At 39.4% G+C, this 25,819-nt stretch overlaps 1 protein-coding gene across 3 annotated transcripts in view; it reads right to left on the bottom strand.

The window, feature by feature from the left end:
• The window catches only part of ANKFN1 (ankyrin repeat and fibronectin type III domain containing 1), a 71,107-nt gene extending 48,801 nt beyond the window's left edge, over positions 1–22,306 (bottom strand). The window contains exons 1-6 of one of the 3 annotated variants that reach the window (XM_030287227.4): positions 22,172–22,300; positions 18,457–18,650; positions 17,240–17,441; positions 11,327–11,537; positions 6,354–6,548; positions 5,317–5,430 (exon numbers count right to left, since the gene is read on the bottom strand). In XM_030287227.4, coding sequence (XP_030143087.4) covers positions 5,317–5,430; positions 6,354–6,548; positions 11,327–11,537; positions 17,240–17,441; positions 18,457–18,542 — 808 coding nt within the window. In that variant the 5' untranslated portion in view covers positions 18,543–18,650; positions 22,172–22,300. Of the gene's footprint in view, positions 1–5,316; positions 5,431–6,353; positions 6,549–11,326; positions 11,538–17,239; positions 17,442–18,456 lie in introns of all 3 variants that reach the window. The other 2 variants (XM_012578604.5, XM_041719872.2) reach the window with 2 other exon arrangements.
• Between the last annotated feature and the right edge of the window lie 3,513 nt (positions 22,307–25,819).

The raw sequence follows: 25,819 nt of genomic DNA, 5'->3' as shown, positions 1-25,819 counted from the left end.
ATTCAGCAGGATAAATTCAAATGTCTTACAAAGAAATGTATTCTCTTTTCTTTTTATGGAGCAAGAACTGTTTTGAAAAAAGAGAGAATGAATTTCAAAATATACAAAGAAACTAAGTGGAAAGGGCTCAAGACCAAGTGCAGAATGCTGCTCAATTCCACTATGGACTGGACCAGAATCAAGCAGTGGCACAGCATCTACTTTAGAGAGACAGAGGTATTATTATTAAAGCACTTTGTTTTCATAAGACTCGTTTCCACAAGCATTCATTTCTATAACCAGGGTTCTTCTAGAAGTCAAAGAAAGCACAGGCTTGCTGCTTTCCACTCTGACACTGCTATATGAGCAGATATTTGCTACCAAACTAGAGAAAGATATATATAGATATGGATATAGAGATATAGCAATATATCTGTATATGTAGGTCTTTGAGGATCACTGCAGGGAGCCTGCTATGGAACACATCCAAACTTGGTCAAACATAGAAGGCCAACTTCTGATAAACATATCAAACACATAATTTAAAAAAGTGGTATCTGCTGTTTGTATGTGTTCATGGGGACAAGCAGAAGCCCACACAAAATGATGATATTATTTGCTTGTGAAAGGATTGCCCCCAAGAATAAAATATGCAGAAGCACACAAAATTTACAGATAATTCCTGTAAAGTCCTGGAGGTTTTTCACACTGAAATCTTTAATGTAAATTTTCCACTGACTTGGTGAGAAGCCAGCTGGGAATCCCAGGTCCAGGTTTCTTTTGAGCTCCAGGGCAGGTCTCAGCCCGGCCCAGCTTCTCATTCCTAAGCACAGGTGCTGACCCTGAGTGCAAAGGCAGCTCCCACCATCCCTTACTGAGACTCCCAGTGGCAGCAGGAGATGGTACTGGTCTGTTCTGGACTGGAGCAGACCCTTTTCATGCAGCTGTGTGACAGCAACATCCTGGGGCTACTGCATATCCAGCCAGGACTGAAACAGGGACTCAATTAAAATTATTCTCATTAAAAAAAAAAAAAAAAAAATCTGAAATGGACCACAAAGTGCTTTGGAAGAAAGGAGGCAGAGAACGACCTTTTCTCAAAATTTAAGCAAAACATAACTAATTCTCTCCTGATCTAAGCCAACCTGTTTTGTTTTGTTTTGTGTTTTAAAGAGCTACATCGACTGAAAATAAAAATCTTAATCCAAAAGAAATCCTGGAAAGCAGCGGGAAAGTTCTAACAAATATGAAATACTCTGCTAAAAGACCAAACTAAACAAAAAGGTAACAAGGGCTAAAGTGGCCCAGACAGCTCAACATCACTATCTGGAAAATAACTTGGCATCCACAGCTACAACCAAACAGAGAAGATTAGCTTTGTTTGCTACATCAAACATGTCTTTCTTCCTCTCTCTTCAAACATAAATAGTTCCAGGCTCTAAAATAAATTAGCTCAACTTGGGTTATACAAGCTGTTTCATTTTTTTTCTTGAAAAGAGAATATAGATGTTTGTTTAAAAATTGTAAATAAAATATAAACAGAGATTTTTCACTGCATGGTGATCCTTTCCAGTAGGTAGTGATCAGCACTATGTCCATTTTTTCTTCCTTATTCTATACTTTGGTATCACAGCATTATTATGACTACTTCTCATGGGAAATAGATGGAAAAAATCATGCAGTAAGAGGAGGTTTATCTGTACTTCTTCACTGTAAAAGCAAAATAATAATCAGGTTTAAAATCCACAGAAAATAAATGTGACAAAATTACTTAATATGACTTTTAATATTTTTCTTTGAAAAAAAACCCTGCTTTCTTTATGTGTATGTGTTGTGTGGAACACATGAACCCAAAAAAGCTGCTTAGTAAAAGACAGCAGTTCTTAAAGCCCAGCAAGTGCTCGCTGCTCGTCTCTAGAGGGATGCTCCTGGGAGCTGAGTGCTGCCTGCCTGGATTGTGCTGCTCTGGGGTGTTTTTCATCCAGATGGCTGCAGTGGTGCAGCTCTGGGAGAACCAAACATCCTGCAGTACCAGTGTGGTGGTGTAAAGAGAAAGCTCTTCCTGGCTTCAAACTGCGGCAATTTGTTTTGTATGTTAGTGTGGAACGTTGGGATTGTGCTTTCAAAGATGTAAAACTAAAGCAGGTCCTAAGTACTTCCATGGTGGGATGTGAAGTTTGGCTCTAGGGCACAATTAGCCAAGGGCTGGGCTTTTTTCCTCAATATTACAGTGATGCTTCACATCCTTCCTAAAACTGGCTGGGGTGAGGTGTCTCTGGCTTGGAGTCTTTCTCCAGCATGGAGCAGATTATTACTTTTATTATTGATTTATGCCATGCCTGTCTGCTTCCAGCCTCAAAACACTTTACTAAGTTACAATATAGTCAGGAATAATTTCTCATCAGCCACCACCACGCTGCAGCCTTCTCCAGAGGGAAACTGAAGGGAGCCATTAGGATGGTGCCTGCAACATTAAACAACAATCCAGGAGAGGAAGTAAAGAATACTCTGGCTCCTTAAAGCAATGGCTGAACAGAATGCAGTCACTGAGCTGCCATCCAGCTGGGACACCAAAGTCAATACCCATTCACCGTGTGTGGTTAAAATTAAATCTCCTAATGAAGTGAGATGGTTTTAGTGGTTAGAGAGTGAGTGCAAAGTATTATTCTCCTGTATGATTATTTGTAAGTTATACAGCTAACAAGGGAAAAGATCACACACAGGAAAACAGCAGACAGTTAGATAATGTTCCAAGCCCAGTTTCTAAAAGGCATTTGGGCAAATAAAGCTTTGGGAAGAAAAAAAAATAAAAAAAAAAAAAAAGGAAAAAGAAAGAAAAAAGACACAGGATAAATTGAATTGGCAGTTTTTCACAACTAAGCTGAACAGAATTGATGTCAGTTTTTATTCCCTATAGTTCAGGTCCAGAGAAAAGAACACTATTAGTTTCTGTTAATGAGTAAGTATTCCCTAAACACAATTGCAAATGCTCCTGAATTTTAATTTGCTTAGAAAAAGAAATGGTAAAGTATTGAGGGAGAAAAAAAAACACATTAGCAACCCTTTTTTTTTTTTTTGTTCCTGAATTAGCAAAATGCTTCAATGGTTTTCTGGACAGGAGGTTTATATATCTAACTAAAAAGATCCTCACACTTTGTTATCAAGCTCTCCTTTAAGGGCTAGTAATTGCTAGCTGGTTCTAATCATTCTTGCAAGTGATCATTTGAAAGGTTCATTTTATGACCCCTCAAAGTAGCACAAAGAATCTCACTCCATATTGCAATAAACAATTCTACAACCAGTGCTTAATTAATTCCTGAAAGTCACCAAAAGGAGCTATTAATGATCTTTCTTTTTATCTAACCATAAATATACAAGTCTCCTGGGAGAAAGGATTTAAAAAGAATATTCTGGCAAGACTAACTGTCAACTTGATAGAGCATAAAATGATCACGAGTGAGGGTAATTCAAAATACAAGGCAGTGCTACCTGGTCTGATCAGAAAGTTGGGTCAGGTTGGATTAAATTTCTCTGAATGCTATGTTTATCAAAAACAGGACGCCACTGACATGGTACAAACCAAGTTCAACCCAAATGAATGCCCAAGAGAAAAGTACTGCAACCTTCACAAAATTATTTTTAAAAATTAGCACTGTTTGGGAATTTGATTTCCTGTGAAAATACCAAGAATCATTATAATTAGAGGGTAGACAATGTTTCAGGGTTATTTAAAATACAACCATTACGAAGAACAGACTGATATTTTCTAGAGAATTTTGGTGTTTTAGGAGCCCAAGTATTGTTTTCACAAGTAAATCAGGCAGTGGGAAGCTCTTAAATGAAATTTAGTTCCCTGGCAACACAACCCATTGCTGAAAATTAGATTTAGGCTTCTAAAGGGCTTTGATGTTTTTGAAAATTGCACTTCCTGCAGCACTGCACAGCTGACTAGGTGTAATACAGTAATTTGCTTTCTACTGAGGCTATGAGGGGCATTATCACTTTGATGGCTGCAATAGTGTCTGGGAGCTTTTTTTTTTTTTTTTTTTTTCATAGAACATAAAAAATTATTTTGCTGGGCAGAGTCAGTGGTGAGTGTAATCCGTGACCAGAAGCAGGAGGAGGAAGGAAAGAGACGATGTACCTTTCCCAAGATAAGCTCCTGTAGTGCTTTGGGAGCTTGTGCTGCTGCCATGGAGCCTGTGCACTGCATGTCCCACCTTTCGAAGGGCTCCCTGAGCTGCTGGACCCTCGAGGGACGGGGTCTTTCTGAATCTCTCCTCTTGAAACCATCCCTGGGACATCCCCCATGGAAACATGAAACAGATTCCCCACCATGCAGCCAGGACAGTGTTGGCTGTGAGTATGGAAATTTTAGGTTTAGGCACCTCTGGAAGGAGTTTTCAATGATTAATACAAAGAAACAAACACAGCAGGAAGCATGAAGGAAGAAACTGGGGGAAATAACCAAAAGGACTTTCAGGCTCCCACTCCTTGACTCCCCTGGGCAGGACCAAGGAGGCTTCAGACCCCCAGTCCCTTGACCTGTGGGAGGATTCATGCTCCCACTGGATGCTGGAGGCTGTGGATTGCTGTGCTTAACACTGAAGAACTTACTGTTCCAAAGATTGTAGAAAACCTGAAAGTTCCTTTAAACAGGAAATTTTAAAAATTCTAATTTTTGTTCTAATCTTCAGTAAAACTTGCTTTTTTTCTTAATGTAGGAATTTCCTGTGGAACAGAAATTCTGTTTTAAAACCATCTCTATTCAACAGAGCTATTCAGATGGAAGCATTTTCTTATTCATTCCACTTTGCAACTAACTGGTGCCACCCCAAATGTATCACTCTTCCAAGAATGATGTGGCAGCCCTGGAATAGCTAATTAATTGGGCTGTATGATGCCTGTGCCAGAAGTTTCAGCTTCCAGAGGCATTCCTTTAAGGAATGGTGGTGTGGGTTTGGCTTTTACAAGGATACACATGGTTTCAGGAGCCCACAGGCACCAAAAGTTAGTTTGTGTTTTGTAACTGCTCATCTCAACCCAGTCATTGAGCTGATGTCTTAACCACAGTGAGTCAAGCAAACTTCTTCAAAGCACTCATGGAGAAAGCTTTTGGTAATTTATTTTTCTTTTTTTTTTTTTTTTAAATAAAAATTTTGTCCTTGGGTAATCTTTCAAGAAAATCCCACTTCTATGTCTGTTTACTGGGAAAATAATTACATTTAAACACTGCTTGCATCATAATATAAACTCTTGTAGATAAATACCTTTGCCACTTAGCCCTCAAATTTTTGTACATTGTTAAGGGGAGTGAAAGATGTCTAAATCCAGTACCTTTATACTTGGTCACCACAGCTGAGTTGACACTGAGGGGTTCTTGGAAGGTGACAGTGAGTGATGTGCTGCTCGTTACCATGAGACAGACATTGGTTGGCGCCTCGGGGGCTCCTGGGAGAGAAGAGAAAACATCAGCTCTTCAGCACAACAAATCCTATTCAAACAATGTTCCTGAGTCTTCAAAGAACCCACTGAAAATCACCCTGCAATTGTGAGCTTTGGGTTGTAGGTGTTTGTGTTTTCTGCCTTTTGAGCATTTTAATTAGTGACCCTACTAACAATATCCTGCAGACACCATTTGTTTCTATCATGGTTTTTGGCTCCTTTTTGGTTAAAAATATCTTCCTGCATATATGTAACCCAATAAAACAGATCCATGCTAATTATGTCAATGAAAAGCCCCTATAAATCTCTTGGGGTGGATAAGAGGAGAGGGAAAGGACAAAACCACAAAGAGCTAATGAACCCTTGATGGTTTGACTAATAAATTCAAATTTATCAAAAACCAGAAAACAATTTTATGTTATTTGGATTCAAAAATTGCAAATTCCACAACTGTTTTGGTGTAATAGTTCCAAAATATAGTTTTCAATTGAGGTCTAACATTTTTGTTTAAAAAAAGGAAAAAAAAAAAAAAGGCTAAGTTTGCTGAATACCATTCAGACTCAATTCAGAAATCAAACAAAAAAATATCATTACTTATGGCTGGGATTGATTTAAAAAGTCAGTATATAATTTTCACTATTTCTGCATTTCCTATATTTAGTATCTAAGAGAAGGAGAACTACATCTGTCTTGAAGAAATAACCTTAACATACAACAAATTATATCCTCCTAACTGATGCTTTTTATGCATTATGCTAATTTCCTAAAACCTGTAAAAATATACTCATCCCTGTAGGGATGGGCTTTTGTGGGCATCTGTCTACAACTGCCCCTGAAGGCCTTCAAATAAAGATCCTCGTTTTTATGACCTCCTTACTAAAATTACCTCGAGTTTTATTTCCAAGTTGAGAAAAATGCAACATACTCACGGGCATGCTCGTAGCCGGCTCTCATGCGCTGGTAGAGCCGGGCCCTCCACTCCCAGCTCTTGAGCTGCTTCTCCCTCTCGGTGCTCTCTGTGCCCAGCCCTTCACTCGCTGCTTGTGCTGATAGTTCCACCACTCTCTGCTGGGCCTCCTGCACCAGCATGCTCAGGTGCACAGACCTGCTCTCCACGGTCACAACTGCCAGGAAAAGCGGGAAATAGGAAATGCTTGGCAAAATTTTAGCTGTGCTCAGAACACGTCTTAGGTTACAATGTAAGATGTACCCAAAAGTTTGTATTCTATCACCATCTTCACAAGCTGTTAAAACCAGGCGGGGCAGAGTTCCTTATTTCCTTCATGACTCTGATAACTCTGAGGGATATTTTCTGTTAATGGGCCTCGAGTCTCACTGCATGGCTGATAAAACTACGTCATCCCACTGGGAGATACTCCACTCAGGGAGGAACCAAGCATTCCTACCTGGATATAATCTGATGTTTGGAACACCACAGAAGACTTTTCCCACTGGATTCTCAGAGGACAAGACCTCCATAACCACCACTGGACCTTCAGAGGAAAATCAAGTTCTTCTACAGGATCACTGCTTCAACAGAACCACATTTGTCACTCCAGGAGAATTGCAGCCACCATTTCATCTGACTGCTACCAACACTCTGGACAAGAGGGTGTCAGGTTGTGTTCTGACAGTGTTTCTGTATTATTGCATTTATTTTAATTTTCCTTAAAGATCTGGCCACTTAAATGTCATTAACAACATGAATTAATTTGCCACATTTTTCCTCTGGTATTTCTCATATGCTTAAATTTGTCTTAATTAGACTGTAATTGCATTTCTGTTGTAAGTCAGAATATGAAAACCAAGCTAAAATAATAACCTCTCCCTCCAACCTCTGCTTCAGTATAATATTGTGAACTTACATTAAAAGAAAAGGAGATTGTACTGGTTACAAACACAATATTTAAACTTCAACAAACAAGAAGCAAAATTGATTAGCAAAATTAAGAATTTTTTGTGCCTTAAGTCCATAGCTGGTAGAGAATGGATCTCTTTCCAGCTTTTTGTGCCACAGTTTTGTCCAGAGAACTTAATTAGTCCTCTGACAGGCAGCGACCAGCTTGCTACGTGGAGATTTCTTCCTCCCATGCTCAGAATAATATCAATTTGAGTTTAGCAGTTCAGAATTTATGTGTGAACTACTGTGGGCTACATCAAGGTAAAATTAAGATCATATAGGTTACAAACTAGAATAGGTTTGATTTTAGCTCAATTTCCTAAACAAGCCCCTTGATTGTAGAGTGAAATGTGGTGAATCAAGTCCTATTTTCAGAGTTGCTCTTAGCCTAAAACGGTTCAATCTGCAGTTTAGAAAGTAGGACTTATAAAGATGTTTAATTTGAAAATAAATGCAGGTATTGATTTGGTTTTCAATATGCAGGAAAGAGTGCACAAGAGAAGGAATTCTGAAATCACAGAAAATCACTTTGTTGTATGATGATTTTGCAGAAGAGCTCTGAGATACCTTAATTTAAAGGGCCTCTTTTTACCATAATCAGGGCCCTGGCACATGTGGCTTTTCTTAGCAATAGTGAGGAGTTGCTAAGTAGAGACAGGCAGGCTCTTGGCTGCCCCAAGTCTTTCACAGGAACAGCAGGAATCTTGCACAGACTGAACCCATCATTCACTTGCACAAGTCAGGAACAGCAGACATTTCTGAAAACATCAAACTGTACCATATAAAGCACCAAGACTTGCATAGGTTTTTGACACCAAAACACCACAGGACCAAATTTGCATGTGGATATGAATGTGTTATTTCTAAACTGGGATTATATGGGACAAATTGTATTGGAAAGGACCTTCTCTAGACCAATCCTCATCAAAATAGGCTCAGCCAAGAGGTCAGACTGAGTTACTTCAGGTATTATTCAGTCTGGTCTTGAAAACTTCCCAGGATGGATTGAGATTTTTCCACTGCTTCACTGTCCTTATAGTGAAAAAGGTGTTTGTTTTATCCAGCCTGAACCTCTCATTTTAACTTTTGCCTCTGTCTCTCATAACAGTATGACAGCCAGAGTTTAGCAGAGTCTAAGAATAACCCTACTGATGTGAAAAGTGGCCTGGGATCTTTACAGCCACGGGAGAGCAAAGAATTACTCAACACCTCTGACATCCAAAGGGTTGTTTTTGAAGAATGCTTGTCTCTAGGACTTTGCTTTCAGAAGCTGGCTTGAAGCCATCTTTCTTAAGTTTGATCATTCTTCATATGGACATCAGGGACATATGGCCAGGCTCCCTGGAACCCGCTGGTATCCTCAGAACTGTTGTTTACTGGGAGGCCAGAGGTGATAGGGTTTCCTGGATCCATGCCTACAATAAGCATGCAACACATCTGATAGCACAACAGGACTGAGGAAGGAGATTTTATGTGCCAGAGCTTCAGGTGGTTGAGCACTGGCATTGGTTCAAGCGCTCACTAAGGATATGGCTCTATATGTTTAATCAAGGCTCAGATCCACATTTGTCGAGTCTCTGATGTCCAATCAGCCAGTGGGAATTTTAATCTTATTTTTATTTGGGTTCACATGAACAAGACAAACCATGAGTATATGATGAATGATAGTAACTGAAAAGATAACACTTTGTCTTCTCCCCAACTAAATTAATATTTTAAATGCTTTACTCTCTGATCTTAGTTACTTTGTTTTTAAAAGATGTTGGGTTCCTGTTGAGATTTATACAATCTGAGTCCCATGTGGAGATGAAGATCATAGTTTTACTTTCTATTGCTTTATCTGCTGCTGTTCTAGGCAGAAATCCAGGTGATACAGATGGAAGCTATCTGTCTTCCAGATCCTCTTTTCTACAGAGTTAGGTTAGAGGCTATAATGAGATTTCAGCTGGATCACTACAGCTAATATATACAGTGAAAGAGCAGAGGTTTTCTGTGAAGAAAGCTTTTTTTTTGCACTTGGAATGAGGAATTCCTTTATATCACCTTCTCCCAGCTCTGTGCATCTGTCTTGTACACTTTAATCACATTAAGAAATGCTGTGTCCAGTCCCAAAACTGGGTGAGTCAGGATTTTACCCTCCCATTCAGCCTGCGGAAGTCTTGCTCATTGCCCACCACAGAGGAATGAAAATGCTCCTGCGGGGTGCTGGATCATGTTCCTGCAGCCCTGAGATGATACAAACAGGATTTAATTTGAACAGGGTTGGTTGAGTACGAAAAGCAGAGCAGAAAGTCTGGACAAAATAGAAAGTGACTGCCATCAGTTCCACAAGAGTGAAGCCATGCACAAAGATGCTGTGAACCTTTGTTCTGAGGGCTGAAAATAACTTTTTGCATTTCACTCTCAAATAGCCACTGCAAACCCTTCAGGTAAGAAACCCAAACAAAATGATTGTTTGCTTTTTACTGGGAATGTTTCCTCCATTATTTCAATCAGAAAAACTAAAAATCAAGATAAGTGAAGTGGAAATTTGGTGGGTATATTTTGAAATGGAAATGAGGTGGTTATATATTCATATTCTCTGTGTTCATAGGCATGTTTGCATTAATTACAGGAAATGAATACTAATTTATGATTGCCCCTGCTCGCCATCAGACTGCATTTATTTACAGATGAGGTCAATGAAAAATTAGTTTAGTCTTTTTTACTGCTGTTTAGAACACTCAAGACTGTGTTTTCCTCTAGATTTGTCATGGTTAATGAATGTTGCTTCAGCAGTCAATCATGTACTCTAAATGCTGTCACACTTTTTTTTAAAGCCTCAGTCATGAACCATGACAGAAAAATAAACAAATAAATATAAAACTAAAAAACTCTTTTCACTGAGCAGCTACACTATGCAAAAATCTCCAGGGAAGGTTAAAGGAGGCCAGAATAAATGATAATATAAGTGCTGTGGATATAGAAAAGCAATAAAGGTGTACCAACACTGAGGGTCTGGCAAAAAAACTCAACATGCACATGCACACACACTCTCCAGTGAAAAAACTGGCAATGTTAGTAGCCTCAAGGTGCAATTTCCTGGAGCACTGAGATTGACATGCCAGCACTAAATGTTGTTAATTTAACTAACTTCAAATTAATGGCAGAGTCTGCAGTGGCCGAACCCCTCAAACACAGTCTCATTATAGCCTTGCTGGGAATGTCCTAAATATAGGCATTGACAGTTTAAAACAAATTCTCTTACATAGGGGTATTTTTAGACCCACGTAAGGCGTCAGAGTTTGTGTCATGGTATATGGTTGATTAATTGGGTTGGTAAGTCACCCTCCAACCCACAAACTGGGCATAAAAAGGCCCATGAAGGAATACAAAGAAGTTTTATAACTACAATATGTAGTTATAAGCAGTATTGATATTCCAGTAAAGTGAGAAAGTCTGTTTTGTGTTTAGGTTTTCTCTGGTTCTGTATAACTTTGAAATTCTCATTTAATTGGGATTTTAGGCCATTTGAAGACCAGTAGTGAGGGGTCCTTGGGGAATGGAAGTGATAGATTTCAATACAACTGGCCTCCTGGAGGCAGCATAGCCAAAATCAAAAGGATAATCAAAATAAAACAAAGTCTAGACAACCCATCATCCTTTCATTTTTGCTGACAAACTCTACACTTCAGACCATGATCTTTGAATCACTGAGTTCCTGTTGCCATATTTTTAAAGATTTTTTTCTCAAAATTGCTATTAACCCAGCTGCCCCAGAGTTAATCACATTAGAAGCTCAACCTGATTGATTAGTTGGTGTATCTGAGAGAGAGAGAAAAAAAATCTACTGAGCACATATTCAAAGAGCAGATATTGCTGCAAACATCCTCCAGCACACTTGTTATAATCATCCTTATGATAAAACCAGGAAATTTTTGTGTGTCATGTAATTTTCAATAACAACAGCAGAACTGATCTCATACAAGCAATTCTCTAAGTCAATTTGTGTTCTTTACTTACAGTGTGGACTTTCCTTTGCCCCAACGTGTAGAAGGGTCCTGGCAATGGGGACGTTGTTTGTCAAAATAGCAATATCCAAAGGAGTGAGTCCCTCACTGTTTGGTGTGTTCAGGTCCAGTTCCTCCAGGGTGTATTGATAAAGAAGAATCTGAACAGCATCCAGGTCCTGCTGCTCTACAGCCTCAAACATAGCTTCATTGCACTGGAAATTCTGTGTGTCAATAAAGACAGAAATTCAGTAAAACTTTTCATATGTTAGTGCTTTAAAAATAGAGAAAATTTGTGTTTTGTGAGATTGCTCTTCAAAATAAAATATTGCTCCTCCAGCTCCAACTCAGGCTCAGCTTGAAGCTTGGCAAATGTTTGCAGCAAAACTCAGCTTGCTCTACCCCTGGAGTGCTTGAAATTACTTCAGGTCTGTGGGAAGATTCAAGTGAGATTCAAATCCATATGAAACAAACACATTCTTATTTAGACATCTGTCCTGTAATCAAACTGTATGAGCAACATTATGTTTGCAGCGTGAAACTGGATGATACATGACAATTTTGGCAGAGCCTTGGACTACTGAGTTTTTCAAACTCAAAATTTCAGGCAGAAAACTACAATCAGGTGATGAAAATCCAAATCAAATGAGCAGTCCTGCAGAAAAACCTTCCCAGTTCCAGTGGGACCCAGTGTGTTCATTCTACCATCTCAGTTATTTCTAGGTGCCTGTATTATTGCATTTAAGTTGTAACTACAAGAAACTTTGAAATTTGTAGACCTTAAAAACAGAAGTAAAAATGGAACTAAAAAATGTATCCAGTGTGCATGTCTGAGCAGCAGGGAGCACAAGGAGCCAAACAAGAGAACTTGCACAGCACCAACTCTCAGGCAGGGAGAACCACTGAACCTTCTCCTTACCAGTGTCAAGGAGATAAAAGAGTGGCACAACACAAAGGCCCCTGCTGTTTCCTAATTGAGCTGGGGAGAAGCAGGTGCAGGAGAGTAGCAGGTTTCTTTTATGAGAACATCCTTCTGGAGCCTGCAGTAATGACAAGTTTTTTGCCAAGATTCTTTAAATTCTCTCCCAGTGTCCCATTGCCGCAATTACCTGATAGGTTTTTCCCTCTTTGGAATGAATTAGCAGGAGCAAGAGGCCCAGAAAGGCAAGGAGGGCTCAGAGCACAGATTCAGATACACAGTGCAAACCAGCTCCCTGTGTCCCAAAACCACTGAGAAAATTCTCATCACAGAATACACTCTTTATTCCATGAAATACATGTTGAACTGAAACCATCTTCTACTGTGATTAAAAGTTAACACTTCAACCACACTAAAACTTAATTTACTTTTTTAAATATCAATTTATCAATAGTTTTATTGGGCATATCTGTGTCCAGGTTTGCTCTCAGTGAAACAACAGTGACCTGCTGGAATATCTCTGTGTCTCCTTGTAAAACACATGGACTAAGGATTTCCAAGCAGTTCTGGAAACTGCAGTCCCCAGCTCCACCTTGGAAATTTGATCAGTTCTATGGGTTTTTTTTTTCAGTGTGCTTGAAGTTAAAAGTGTCTTCTGAAATTGTCAGGCCTGACAGGGATCTTCTGGTCTACTCTTTGTGAAATATTGGTACCGCACTAATATTGGTATATGTGAAATATTGGTACCACACTAAGAAATCGCAAAGGTGATGTTAGCTAAAGGTTTTACTACAGAGCCCATCTGTGCTGAATATTGGGGACCAGCAGAACAGGAAGACAAGCATGCAGAAGGTGCCCTGTAACCCAAACTGCCAACGTAAAGACCTGAGATACTTATGTTAAGATGACAATCTAAGGGTGAGGTGAGCTATGCAGCAACAATGCAAATCTGGGACAGTAGTGCTGATGCAGGAATCACCTTGTATACACTGAAATACAGAACAGCTCATCCTGGAGAAATATTTTTTCTGTAGGTTTCCATGCAGAATAAAAGATACAACTTAAACATCACTGCTGATCATGAGGTTCTGTCACATTCTTAGGATTTAGACTTTTCTCCAGACGATAAGATTCAGGTTTAATTTTATAACCACTTAGGCCACACTCTAGGGTTGGTATAAGATAAAAATTTCAGAAAAAATGATAGTTGAATGGTAAGCACCTCTATTTGTCATTCTTTTTTAACCCCTCTGTTCAAGATAAATACGGTTTGTATGGACATACACTGTCATTAGGCAGAGTGCATGTCTAGAAAATTTTAGAAAAGAAGACAGCACATATTTCTCTTGTTATAAGGAAAAACTTTACACATGTCAGAAATTTTTACTGCAATGCAGGAATACTTCTTATCATTCCAGTAGCTCCACACATCTGCTGTCTTGCTTATGTAACCTTTATAATCTCAATATCAGAGACCTTATACTTATTCTGGTGTTTTGCCTGTACCCTGAGAGGATGAAGTGCTCTTGCTAGAAATTAAAAGAATTTTAGGTAATTATAATCACAAAATATTTCAATTATTGATATGATTCTGATACTTCTGTATGCCTGCAGCTCCACTCAACAGTGATATAGATTTAACATCTGCACTCAAAATTAGCATACAGAGAGCAATGATGTTTGAAGTACAGAGGAAAAAGAAAGCTTGCTCTTCCCTCCATGAGACTTCATTATTAATGATGCAGAATTGTGAACTGATATATTTTTTGATCATGGAAATTATTAGAAATTTAAAATTGGAAAATCACAGAATTGTTTGGGCTGGGAGGGACCTTAAAGATCAACTTGTGACAACAACCTGCCACAGACAGGGACACCTGCCACTAGAAATACATTCACCAATTCTTCTACATCAGCATTCTAAACAGCATTAATTTAATCACCGTTAATGTCCATTTCAAATTCTTTTTCTACTCTTATTGGAACTATTTCTACAGTGTTGTTTATGTGAGTACGGGATAATTATGCTTCAGAATCATCTGCATTTTGAGCTAATCAGAAAACAAGCAAAAGATAATTACTCTTATAACTGATCACAGCTATGAAAATCTACTTATTTAGCAGTGAATAAATCAAAAGCATATTACAAAGGGAATTGGTTGAAGGAAACTGAATGACTGCATTGGTCTGCATTTCTTTTTAAGTTCATTTTTGGAAACAGTCTGGGAGCAGAACAAAAAGGAAAAGCTGATGATATTACTGAGTGAAAGGCTGTGGTGCTCACTCAGGACAGGAAGGTAGTTATTTCTCTTTTCATATTTTCCCTTCTGTAGCACTGCATACACACATGGTTCTCCTTTTTTTTAAAAAACAGAATAAGTAATTCTCTTTTAATTGGCCTTAAGTATGTGTACAAAAGTTAAATGAGTTAGCATTTGTAGAGTGCTACCCTAAGTCTTCCATATAATTATTTGGTTTTAATTCCAATTTTTTGAGAAACTTGGGAAATCTTGTACTACATCTGAGAAATTTCTTCCATTATATCAACCAAAAATTCACCATTACATGATAATAAAAGAGAGATGGCCAACTTCACTATTATAGCTGAAATTAACCCCAATTATGGCTGACAAAAGCATTTTGTCTTTTTTAAATACACAAACCCACTCACACACCCCTTAACAGGTTTTACCTACCTGTCAGATTGCTGTAGGATTATTTTTTAAATTTTGATTTAAACTGGGGTTTTTTGATTCAGTTATGATTTAGACCTGCTAGAGTGCCTTTGAAAACACATCTTCAGATTTCTGCTTGCCAAATGAAATACCTGAAGTATTTGTGAAATTTTGGCCCTAAGTAAGTTGCTGAGCAGAATCTAAGCATATGTTTAAGTTAAATTTGTCATGAACGCTGTTTTCAACTGACCTGGTGGCAAGAACGTTTCACCAAAAGGGAAAAAATAAAAGTAAATGTCTATTTCTTAATTTCATTAGAAATATGATTGAAAAAGCTGCACTGATTTAAATGAGAAACAGAGCATGACTATTATAAGCTACTTCATCCAATCCAAACAATTACAAGACCAAATTGGAAATATCAGGTTTTCCAAATGAGCAATTCAGACACAAAATAGGCTGAAATACATTGGCAAATCTTGTAACTTCAAAGAGTGCAAAATCATGGCAGCTGTGATGTGGCCTTTCTAACTGATCATGTGTGCATCCCTCATCCGTAGAAGAGCACATCAAACTCTGCTAGACAGTCAAAAAACATCCTGGAGAGGCAGCAAATTATCTAGCACATCTTCACCCATGCTAGTGATCTGCCTCATTTGGAAATCTGCATCCAGCCCAGCTCTCCAAGTCCAGAAAAACATTCTATACACCTGACCAACTTTTCCCCAACTATTTGCTTTCACACAGAAAACAGAAATATATTTGAAAATTATATAGTTTGCTGCAAAAAGCTTATCACATTCCATGTAGAAGACTCTCTAGTATTGCAGCATGTTTCAGACATCTGCAGCCTCGGGATAAGAGATCCAAACAGGTATAAGGAGTAATAATTTTAGACCCCAGGGCTCTGTTTTAGTCCAGCTAGTGTTGTCGCAAATACCAACAAGAGCCATCATTTACCTTTACTAGATAACTTTCTTCTGCTCTGAAAGGACAAAAGCATTAAATTAAAATAAAAACTTAATCACATTTAAAAGTAATTGGGTGAAGTTTAGGAGCAGTTTTTACATTGCTTTTTCCTTGACTCAGTCTTGCAGCCTCTAATCATTAGCTGGACAGCTGTGTTATGTGATTAATTTATTTAGGTGTTACTGTGATGCACAAATGTATATACTGAAAAGAACTACAGTATTGCTTTGCAGTAAGTAATAACCATGTTCCAGTAAGTGATTCAGTGCCAGAGTGTTTAGAAATGCAATCTTATGTAGCTTAATTAAAATGAAGTGCCCCTTTCAAGCTATTTGCTCTGAGTTTGACTGAAAAAGTCCACTATGTACTACTGGAGTTGGAAAAAGTGGTAAAGTAGTTTCTGCAAAGACTTGTTTTGATAAACATGAGTTCAAGAATAAAGCTATTTTGGGACATTGCTATGTCTGCAGCAAGACAACAATTTACTGAATGGAAAGTGTTGCACAGCAAGAGAGAGTGGAAAGAAAACTCTTCACAAGCCAAAGCTGAAAGAAAACAAAATCTAGCAAATGTTGTTCACTTGTCTGGAGACATGATTTTACTCCTTGACTTAGCTCAGCGGCACAGAAATTCAATGATTAGAAAATACATGAGCTAGCAACTTGACCTGGAATATTTCCACCCCTTCACTAATAGTTTTCTTGCTGTTTATTTCTAGGGAAAACTGGGAAAACAACAAGCAGAATGGATAGAATGGGATCCAAAGCCTCTCAAGTTCAGTGGGAGTCTATTCACTGCCTGTGGTGGACACCAGCTCAGACCCCAGACTGGCGATAGCTGGAGGTTCCTCTGCTGGGTGTTTGTCAGTGACAAAAGCTGTGACACTCCCAGGACAATGTAGTGGGCTGGGGGAAAAAAGTTTGCACTGGTACACAGGTCTGTGTCCCACTGAATCCCCATCTACACAACATAAAATCAAGTCTCCTAATGATGATGACTGATGGAACAGGCACTCCCACTGCTGACAGATCCAGAGTGAAAAGGGACAGATCTGAGCTTCTGAGTTACTGGCTCAAGGTTAGGTCCCCAGCAGCAGTGCCCTGCCCTGCTCCTCAATCCTTTGGCTCAGCTCACTGGCAATTTCTCTTCTTATTAGTGAAGTATGACAGAAGAGGCCATGTTTGAAGGAATATGTAATGTGAAGGGTGTATTTAGATAAACACTGGTCAGAAGATACGCACTTTGGGACCATCGGCAAAGGTGTGTGTGCTTACAGGGGGGATGGTGTGGGAGTGTCTGGGGAGGTGATGGGCGCAGGGAGAGTTTGTGCTCAGTGATTGTGCTCGTGGGGCCGGGGCGTTACCGTGGAGGCCTTGCGGAGGCTGAGGCGGTCGCAGCGGGACCTGAAGTAGGCCTCGTCAAAGGACGTGTGGCCGCCCTTCAGCTTCTCCGACAGGTTCCGGTAGAGCCGCTTGGCAGCGCTGGGCGACGAGGGCATGCTGTGCTTTTTGCTCTGCAGGAGGCTCAGGTTATGCATTTGCTGGGTCATTCTCAGCCAGGGTTTTCTGGAAGGAAAACAGCAGCCGTTTAGTGAGGTTTTGCTAGACCAACATCATTGATCAGAAGCGAGTGACTGAAGCACACAGTGCGAGGCTGCTGTGACTAAAGTCACTTTCACACACAGTTTCTGCACATTGGGGTTTTTCAATGGCAAATTTCTCTTTATGGAATTAGACCCATGGATATCTATGGAGACAGAGAATTAAAGATGGAAAAATAAAACAGACCACCCCAGAATTATTTGCTAATTTGCATTAAAAGAAGGAGGAGTTGCAATTAATGAGGGAAACAATGTTTTTGCAGAGTCAGTTCTGGTAATACGGGCATCAGAAAAAAATGACACCCAAAAGTAAATGTTGCTATGGACAGTTTCATACTGAGTGACTTCTTCCCCACGTAGTGGACAGACACTGGTTATGTCTGTTGGATTACTTCATCCTGCTCTGTGTTTGCACTGTCCATTTAGAGTACAAACCCTTCCAAGAGGGACTGCTGCCTCTCTCTGACTGCCTCACATAATTGGATTTACATGCTATCTCATAATTAAACAATACTTTCTATACTCTATCATTACAGTAATTTTTCTGTATTAAAAAAAAATTAATTAATAATTAACTCTGGAGGTATGCTATGTGGAAATAATTTTGCCTTTCTGAAGGGAAACTAAGAATCCGATTTGACCCAATTGCAGGAGGGAAACTACCCCTATAGATTTCTAAGTGAAAAGGTAACAAAAATGCACCATTTCTTCACATATTCCTTTTCCCCTGATGAGTGTGTACACATATATAACGCAGAATGCCTCTCTAGGAGACTCCACAGTTGTAATACAAAACCTGACTACCTTTTCAGACTATCTTTTCTGGAAATAATCTTTTTTTTTTTTTTTTTTTTTTTTTTGTACTATGATACAAATTCTTTTTTGTTCTCATGGTTTCAGCCTTCTTCTGAGAAAATTGGATTGCAGAACCAGACTTTAATGACTACTTCCAATAAAAGCATTCTTTACTAAACACTCACCCTGCTGTTGAGGCTGGTTTTGGCAGGTATTTGTCCTTAAGATTAAAGACACCACCCAGGTCACCTAAGCTTTCTACATCTTCCATTCTCACTGTACACTATGGTGAGCAGACACTCTGAGCATAAAAGTATCTTATTACAAATAATTTCACACATTCTCCACGCTCCTGGGGTATTGAAGAGAGATCAAGTCTCTGAAGGAAGAGAGACAGAGTCAACACAATCGTCATATGGGACGAAAAGACTTTGTTACATTAGAACAACAGTGTATGCAATCAAAAGGGAATTATGTGAGCTGCGCTCCTGAAATAAATGCGCAAGTGTGGAGATGATCAGAAGCTCTCTGGGACTCAGGAGGCAGCAATACTGCAAGGATTTTTGACTGGTTTTCTCTGAGTTTATGGAGTAAACTGATTATCCACCTCCCACTTTTCTATGTCATTAGAATTTTAAAGAAACTCATGAAGTTACCAAATTTATTAATAATTTAATTCTTAGTTATTTAGAGTAACACTTCTGGTTTCCGTTAGTACATAGTGCTACAGATTGTCCCACATAAATTTCTCCCTTTACCTTTGCTTTCAAGAACTTCTTTCCATCAGTAAAGTATGGGTCAGAATACAGACCCAAATAGGGAATAAAAATAGGCCAGGGAGTGCCATAGACATGTTTGTACAGGAAGTTTCAATTTCCCAAAATAATCTGATTCCAAGACTACAAAATTTTAATACCAATACCGCACACAAATACTAATAGACAGTTGGTAGTGAACTCAGGATAGAAAGAACAGTTTGCATTTGCCACACAAACCTAACCACCCTCAAGATGAGGACAAAGAAGAGTAGGCCCAACCAATTCTTAATTCAAAGGCAGGTCAGCTTGCTGCACTGGCTGCTTCGGGATTATGGGTTTTTATTTGAAAAGCAGCAGGCTCAGCACATCTGAGTGGCACAACAGAGGTTGCAAGGTTCATGAAAGCAATATGGGAATTTACTAAGGGGTTGTGTAGATATTTAGTAAGTAAACATTAAATAAATTAGGAACATCTACTTAGTAGGACTTCTCCTACCTATTGTGATATTAGTTAAACAAAACAAGAATGCCTGGTATTAAAGCTAACAAGGCTGATGCCTCTGTCAGTGTTCTCTAGGCTGATAAAATCCTCCCCGTCTCACTAGACCAAACTACCTGCTTGCTGACTTTAATACTCTCAAAGATTTAAATAATTACAAAAAAAAAAAAAAAATGGCATTTTGCCAGCCTGACTCCAAAAAAAACCCTATATCTTCTCCAGCCTTCACTAATGCAAAGTGCATTTATCTCCATCTTCTTAAACTCAGTTGCCCACATATTTTTCACAGAATCTCTTGAAAGTCATCAAGTTCAAGCTTTTCTTGAGAAGGGAGAAGTTGTTTCCAGAATCCCAAATTTCAAGAGAACAGCTTGACAGCAGCATTTTCTTTTATGAGAAAATACTAACCTGAGCAAGTATAAGGAGAAGCACCTGTCATCTCTTGGACAGTTTTCCAGGAAATCAGAGTCTTTGGGAGAGGTGTTCTAGTGACACCTCTCCCAATACACATTCAAAACTCAGACAGGTGGCAGGGCTGTTTTCTCTATTTCAGTGTGTACTCTGTAAAAAGAAACTGGACTGTCTGTTACAGCATTCTAGAATGTTGGTGTAGGCTTTGAACCAAAGCAAATTTAGGCATTGCTGGGGTGCTAATCTGTGTCACTAACCCAGAAAAGTTCAGAGCAGATAACTACCGAGCCTGTTTCCCATGGCATGGGTTACTGTTCTTATGGACTGTGACTAAACATAATTTGACTCCACATATGACAGTTCCTTGGGGTAGCTGGAGTCCTTCCCACCTTGATCTGGTCTATGAACCAGGATTTATCCATTCAGAAGAAAACAAGTTTGTTAGCAACCACCTAAACAACAACTCCTGAGGATGGTAACCACGGCGTGCCCTTGCCACACATGGAAGCTTTGACAGTAAAAAGCCAGAGCAGATCCACAGTCTGACACTGATGGAAGAAGAGAACAGAATCTTTTATTATCTCATCAATGTTTCTGTGAAGTCAAGAGCAGGTGAATCTATAGAGAAGCTAAGTAAACACTCTAGAAATTGCAGCTATTCAACAATAAAACAGATGGCATCTTTGCTATCCACACAGAACTGGTGAATCACAAATTACTTGAAATATAGATGTGTTCCCTGTGTACTCACCATCAATGTCCCAAACATGTGCAGGGAATAAATGGGGAACAATAAAGCAATAGCTGGAATGACATGATGTGAACGAGCTGCATTTTTTCACCAGTGTACTGACACAGTAAAGTGCAAAATGCTATTGCAGATTATCATACTTAGCATCCTTCCTAGACACATACAAGGTATGAAATGAGAAAAAAGGCAAGTTGAATATTCTGTAAAACTTTCTGGAAGTGGGATCTTATTAAGCTATAGAAATGACTTACAGTAGAGAAATGGAAACGAGATTGGGCAAAATCGTGGGTGAAAAGCATAATAAGAAATAAGGAAAAGAGACAGCTTGATTCACATGATTCTGTGATTGAAAGCATGGGGTTTTTTGGATGCTGCTATTTTTTTACAGAAATAAACTATATAATGAGAGCAGTTTTAGCCTCCTTTAAAAAGTTATTAATTTGATTTCTTTTACAATCATATCCTTGCCTCAACAATCAGGTGAAGACCTGAAATGTACATTGTTTTGATTAAAACAGTAAATCCCCCAGCTGAAATGCACTTAGCCTGAGGATGTGTTATTGTCAGAACTAACATTTTTACAGCACATAGAAGACTAATAATTTAGAAAAAGAAGATGTGCAGAACAGCCCCATTTGATATTTTCACCTATGGAAGCCTCTGCACAAAGCTGACCCGAGTCAGGATGACATAAGGACCTCTCCATATGGTTCGGAGCAGCCCTCCCAAATGAGTGTGATCTAATTTGCACCCCCACAGCAAGGTGAGCACTGCAACAGGCAGCACAGCGCCAGGTTTTACTGGTTTTACTGAAAGGCAGGACTTGACAAAATGACAGCATCAGCTCCCCTTATAGCCAGTCACAATTAGCAGCAGCTTTCATTTCCAAGACTTAAAGAGCACAAAAGTCTTGCAGCAAATCTCTGGGGAAACAGCTTCTGCCCTGCCATGGAAATACCCATCAAACCAGTGTGACTGTCACTGGGCTATAGCTCTGAACCAAACAAGGGACCAAGGTCTCCCAAAACATATTTCATGCTACACATCCTGCAGCTTCACCTTTGTGATCAGATTTCTACTTGCACCTAAGCACTGAACCATTTTATTCCCCATCACCAGTGTCCTTTAAAAGCCAAATTCAAATACAAATGAATATAACATAGTTACCTTTATAAAATATTTGTGGTTTTTTTTTTCATTTTTAATTGTCAAATACTCACCTAATATTCATGTCCCTCAAAAACATATTGCAGAGAAAGAAAAATAAATACCTAAATTATAGATAATTATCTGTTGTTGGTGGCACATATATGCTACATTCTAAAGACAGGTGCACTGGTAGGGCACAGCATAGCTGTAAAAGCATTCTCTTAGGATTTTAGGAAAACACAACAGGTGAAAAACACTGTATGTTTATGCATCAATCATACTTGAAACTAATAATTAGGAATATGTGCATTAAAGAGTTAAATTTGACTTACCAGCTTAGGCTATCCAAGGCAAAATGTGAACAAGTTGCTGGTAATTGTCCCCACTCTTCCTTCAATGAATCACATTGGCTTTGCTGTCTCTGCTGGCTCAGCCTCTGGGCAGAATGAGTAAATATCTTCCTTACACTGCATGAATGATCAGATATGAAAAAGCCTATTACTAGTAATTACTGAAGTCCAAGATTGCTCCTAAAACCTCAGAGCAGAACAGTATTTACAGCAAGTAGTATTGTATCACAGGTAGAATGTTTAGTGCCTTAACTCTGTCCCAGTTACCTGTGCAGCTGGAGGAGTGACTAATGTGTGAAGCCTCCATGTGAGAGATGCCACGACTTCTGTGTGCTTTTAGCTTGTTGTAGCCTTTAGAATTGATCAGCTGCACAGCGTGTAAGTGGAAAAAATAATTACTGCCAGAGTAAACAAAACTGTGATTGTAATTAATTTGCCATAAGTATGAGCAAAAAGACATTAATGCAGCCATCCTCAAGCAGTTGGTTTTGTGCTAAAACAGCGAGAGGAAGGGGTAAAAATCACAGTGCAGTAGTGCTTGTTGCATGTGATGTATTGTTTCTTCTTTCTCCAAGCAAGCTACCACTACAGCTGTCTGCAATCATAGCAACAAAAGCAGCAGGCATAGCCATAGCTGTGGGACATCTGCAACATCACTGGAAAGCTCCCAGCCTGAACAGGTTACGCCTCAAAAAGATTATTAAATGCATAACAAAAGCACACTCTGCGGATGCTAAAGCAGATTCTGTAATGTCTGCATTAGGAGATTCTAAGATAGGAGAATAGTGATATTTCTAAATCTCATTTTTTTACTATAGGGCAAAAAAATACAAATGCTGGAACCCACAGAAACCCACAAAAATGTTACAAAGTCAAATGTGGAACATTTCAAATACCCATATACAGAATTCTAAAAACAGGGAAGATGACAAACAAAGAAAAACAACTTAGAAAATTGTTATCCTTCTAGATGGCCTACTGAGTTAAATTCATGCAATCAGAACACTCCAGTGCAACACTGAATAACAGAAAAGAACCAAAACACACCAATTCCTGGGTTGTAGCCAATGACCATTAATATCTACAGAAAAAGTATTTTGGATTATTTTTAAGGAGATACCAGAGCTACTCTTACAATCTGCTGAAATTTTTTCCCTGGTTTTATTCAGACATGATTTTTGGAAAATGTTGGAAACTTCCCAAAATCTGTTGATCAGCTTGATTCTCCCAGCTAAGAGTGCTGTGCCTCATACCCAAGGGAATCCTTTTGCCCACGTAGCTGAAGCTAAAATGTAGTCCTGGGCCTGATGTTTGTCTGCCATGGAACTTGAAGCTAATCTGTATTTTTTAAACCAACTGGATATGGATCAAACCATCCTTTGGGCATTTTCTATCAACACATGTGCCTGACTGTACATGTGTGTGTAAACATGCACACAGTCACGTGGGCATATGACAATATCAAATGCAAATAATGAGAATATCAAATGCAAATAGTTCCATGCTTTGCTGCAGCAGAGAATTGCAAAGTGGTATTGCAATATTCTATGCACAACAATCCTCCTCCTGTACCTTGAAATCACAGGCCCTCCATTTACAGGATTCCCTCTTTTGTTCTGCTCCTTCCAAGGATCATTAGTCAGAGAGCTGACTGAGGTCACTGCTCCTTGCCAACAGGAGGGAATTGGAAATCTTTCAAAAACCACCAAATACCTCTCAAACACTGAGATACTATCTGGAAAAAAACATGCTGAAAATCTGAAATGTCTAAATCAGTTAAAAATAAATGTAAGCCTAGGAACTCCATTTTCAGTGCTGTGCTAAATAGGGATGATTCTTCTAAGTCAAAGTCACCAATTCAGTTTTCTTTTTGCCTGTATAGACCTCACCTCTGGAACTCACTTGTAAAGGATTCTCAATTTCCAGCTGTTTTCAGGAGAAAAACATGAAGTGAATTTCTAGAAATCAGTCTATTCTTAAACATTTCTAGCACCTACTCATTGTGGTTCAATACTTCTATCTTCTGCTTTCTCCCTTCAGCTTGGTGGAAAGCCGCCCTTTTACAATTGCCATTTTGATTTTTTAAATGCTTAGTCCTTTTTCTACCCTAACAGTATTTAGTAGAATTGTAAAAGTCAAGATGCTTTCCTGCCCAAGCCTAGTTCCTGTGAAATACAATTAGCTTTTTTGTCTCAAGAAAATATATTTATAATCTTCTTGACCTATGAATATAAATACATAATTAGCCTGTTCAAAATCCAGAAGACACAAAACAATGCTCAGTAAGGTAAAATAAGTAATCATACATTTAGCAAATGATAAAAATGAAATAATTAAAAATTATTATTGAATGTTTGTAAATAACTGTGAGAGGCACCTACATCCAGTTCTGGAAATGAAGAAGACTAAAAGACCTACAGAAGCAATAGACCCTGGGTTTATGATGAAGCACGTGGAAGCAGATCCTTTAGTCTGCTCTTCTGCAGAAACCTGCCCATCCTCAGCCTTTGATGCTGCCATTAGAGGACAGAGAAGTCATCCAGATTTTACTGCCCTGGCATTCCCCTCTCCATAGCTGCACAGAGCATTTTGCTGGCTGCACTTACACTATGGCAGGTTTTCCTTCCATGACTGGTGAGTCTGGAGTTCCCTGAGAGCTGAGAACTGATCCCACAAGCTGCTCTTGCTCTTGCTGCTGCTAAAGCTGCATGTTTTTTGAAGATGTATATTTAGTGGTACGTTTTGTTCAAAGAGCCTCCCAGGCTGGCTGATTCAGTGACGCAGCCCCCCAAACCTTCACCCTGGGTTGTTCTCAGCTTTACACACCGCAGGGGTTTTTAGGGTTGTGCGGCCATTCCCGCCATGTAGCACGTTCTGTTTGCTGCTGGCAGCTTTGGTCCGTTTCTGGGTGAGGAGCTCCGTGCAGGGCTCGGTTTTCGCTCTCCATCCATCGATAGGTGGCAGCGTCCCCCCGGCGCTCCGCAGCCGGGCGGGTCCCGCAGCGCCGGTGCCCCGGTCCGCCTGTGCCCGGGGCCGCCTGTGCCGGGAGGGATGTGCGGCGGGCAGCATCCAGCATCCCCTGAGCCCCGCACCCAGCGCCCCTGCTTCACTGCGCTTGCATGGGAAATAAATAAATAAATAAATAAATTCGGTTTTCCCATTAGAAACTGGGTGGGAAGTTTGGAGTGGAAAAACTCGCACGAAGCCTGACTTTACTTGCGACAATGGCAAAGCTGTTGCCATCCTAAGAGACAAAGCTGCCTTTTAGACTGTTCACAGTCTCACAGAAGGAACAAATGTTGCTCAAATATCTGATCTCCAGCCACTGTCACAGCAATGGAGCCAGGCAGATTGGATACCTGGGAATGGGATCTCCACCCCCTCCCAAAGTAACGTGGCTGTCTGGCACCTGTATGCACTCTCATTTTAAAAATCATTACTTGAAAGGTAGTTAAAGTGACTCTTCTCCTTGAAACAAGATAATGGGGTGGGCTTTTTCATACAGTCAAAACTATTCAGTGGGAAAGGTAAAATAAAAATCAAACAAAACCCCCAAACAAACACATATCTGTGCAAACATGCAGCTTCAGGAAGCCTATAAAAGTACACGAGGCCATTGGACGTGTCTGA

This window comes from Taeniopygia guttata, chromosome 18 (genome assembly GCF_048771995.1).
Source record: "Taeniopygia guttata chromosome 18, bTaeGut7.mat, whole genome shotgun sequence".
Classification (NCBI taxonomy): Eukaryota; Metazoa; Chordata; class Aves; order Passeriformes; family Estrildidae; genus Taeniopygia; species Taeniopygia guttata.
The sequence above is the reverse complement of the archived record's forward strand: the minus strand, read 5'-3'. Positions and strand labels throughout refer to the sequence as shown.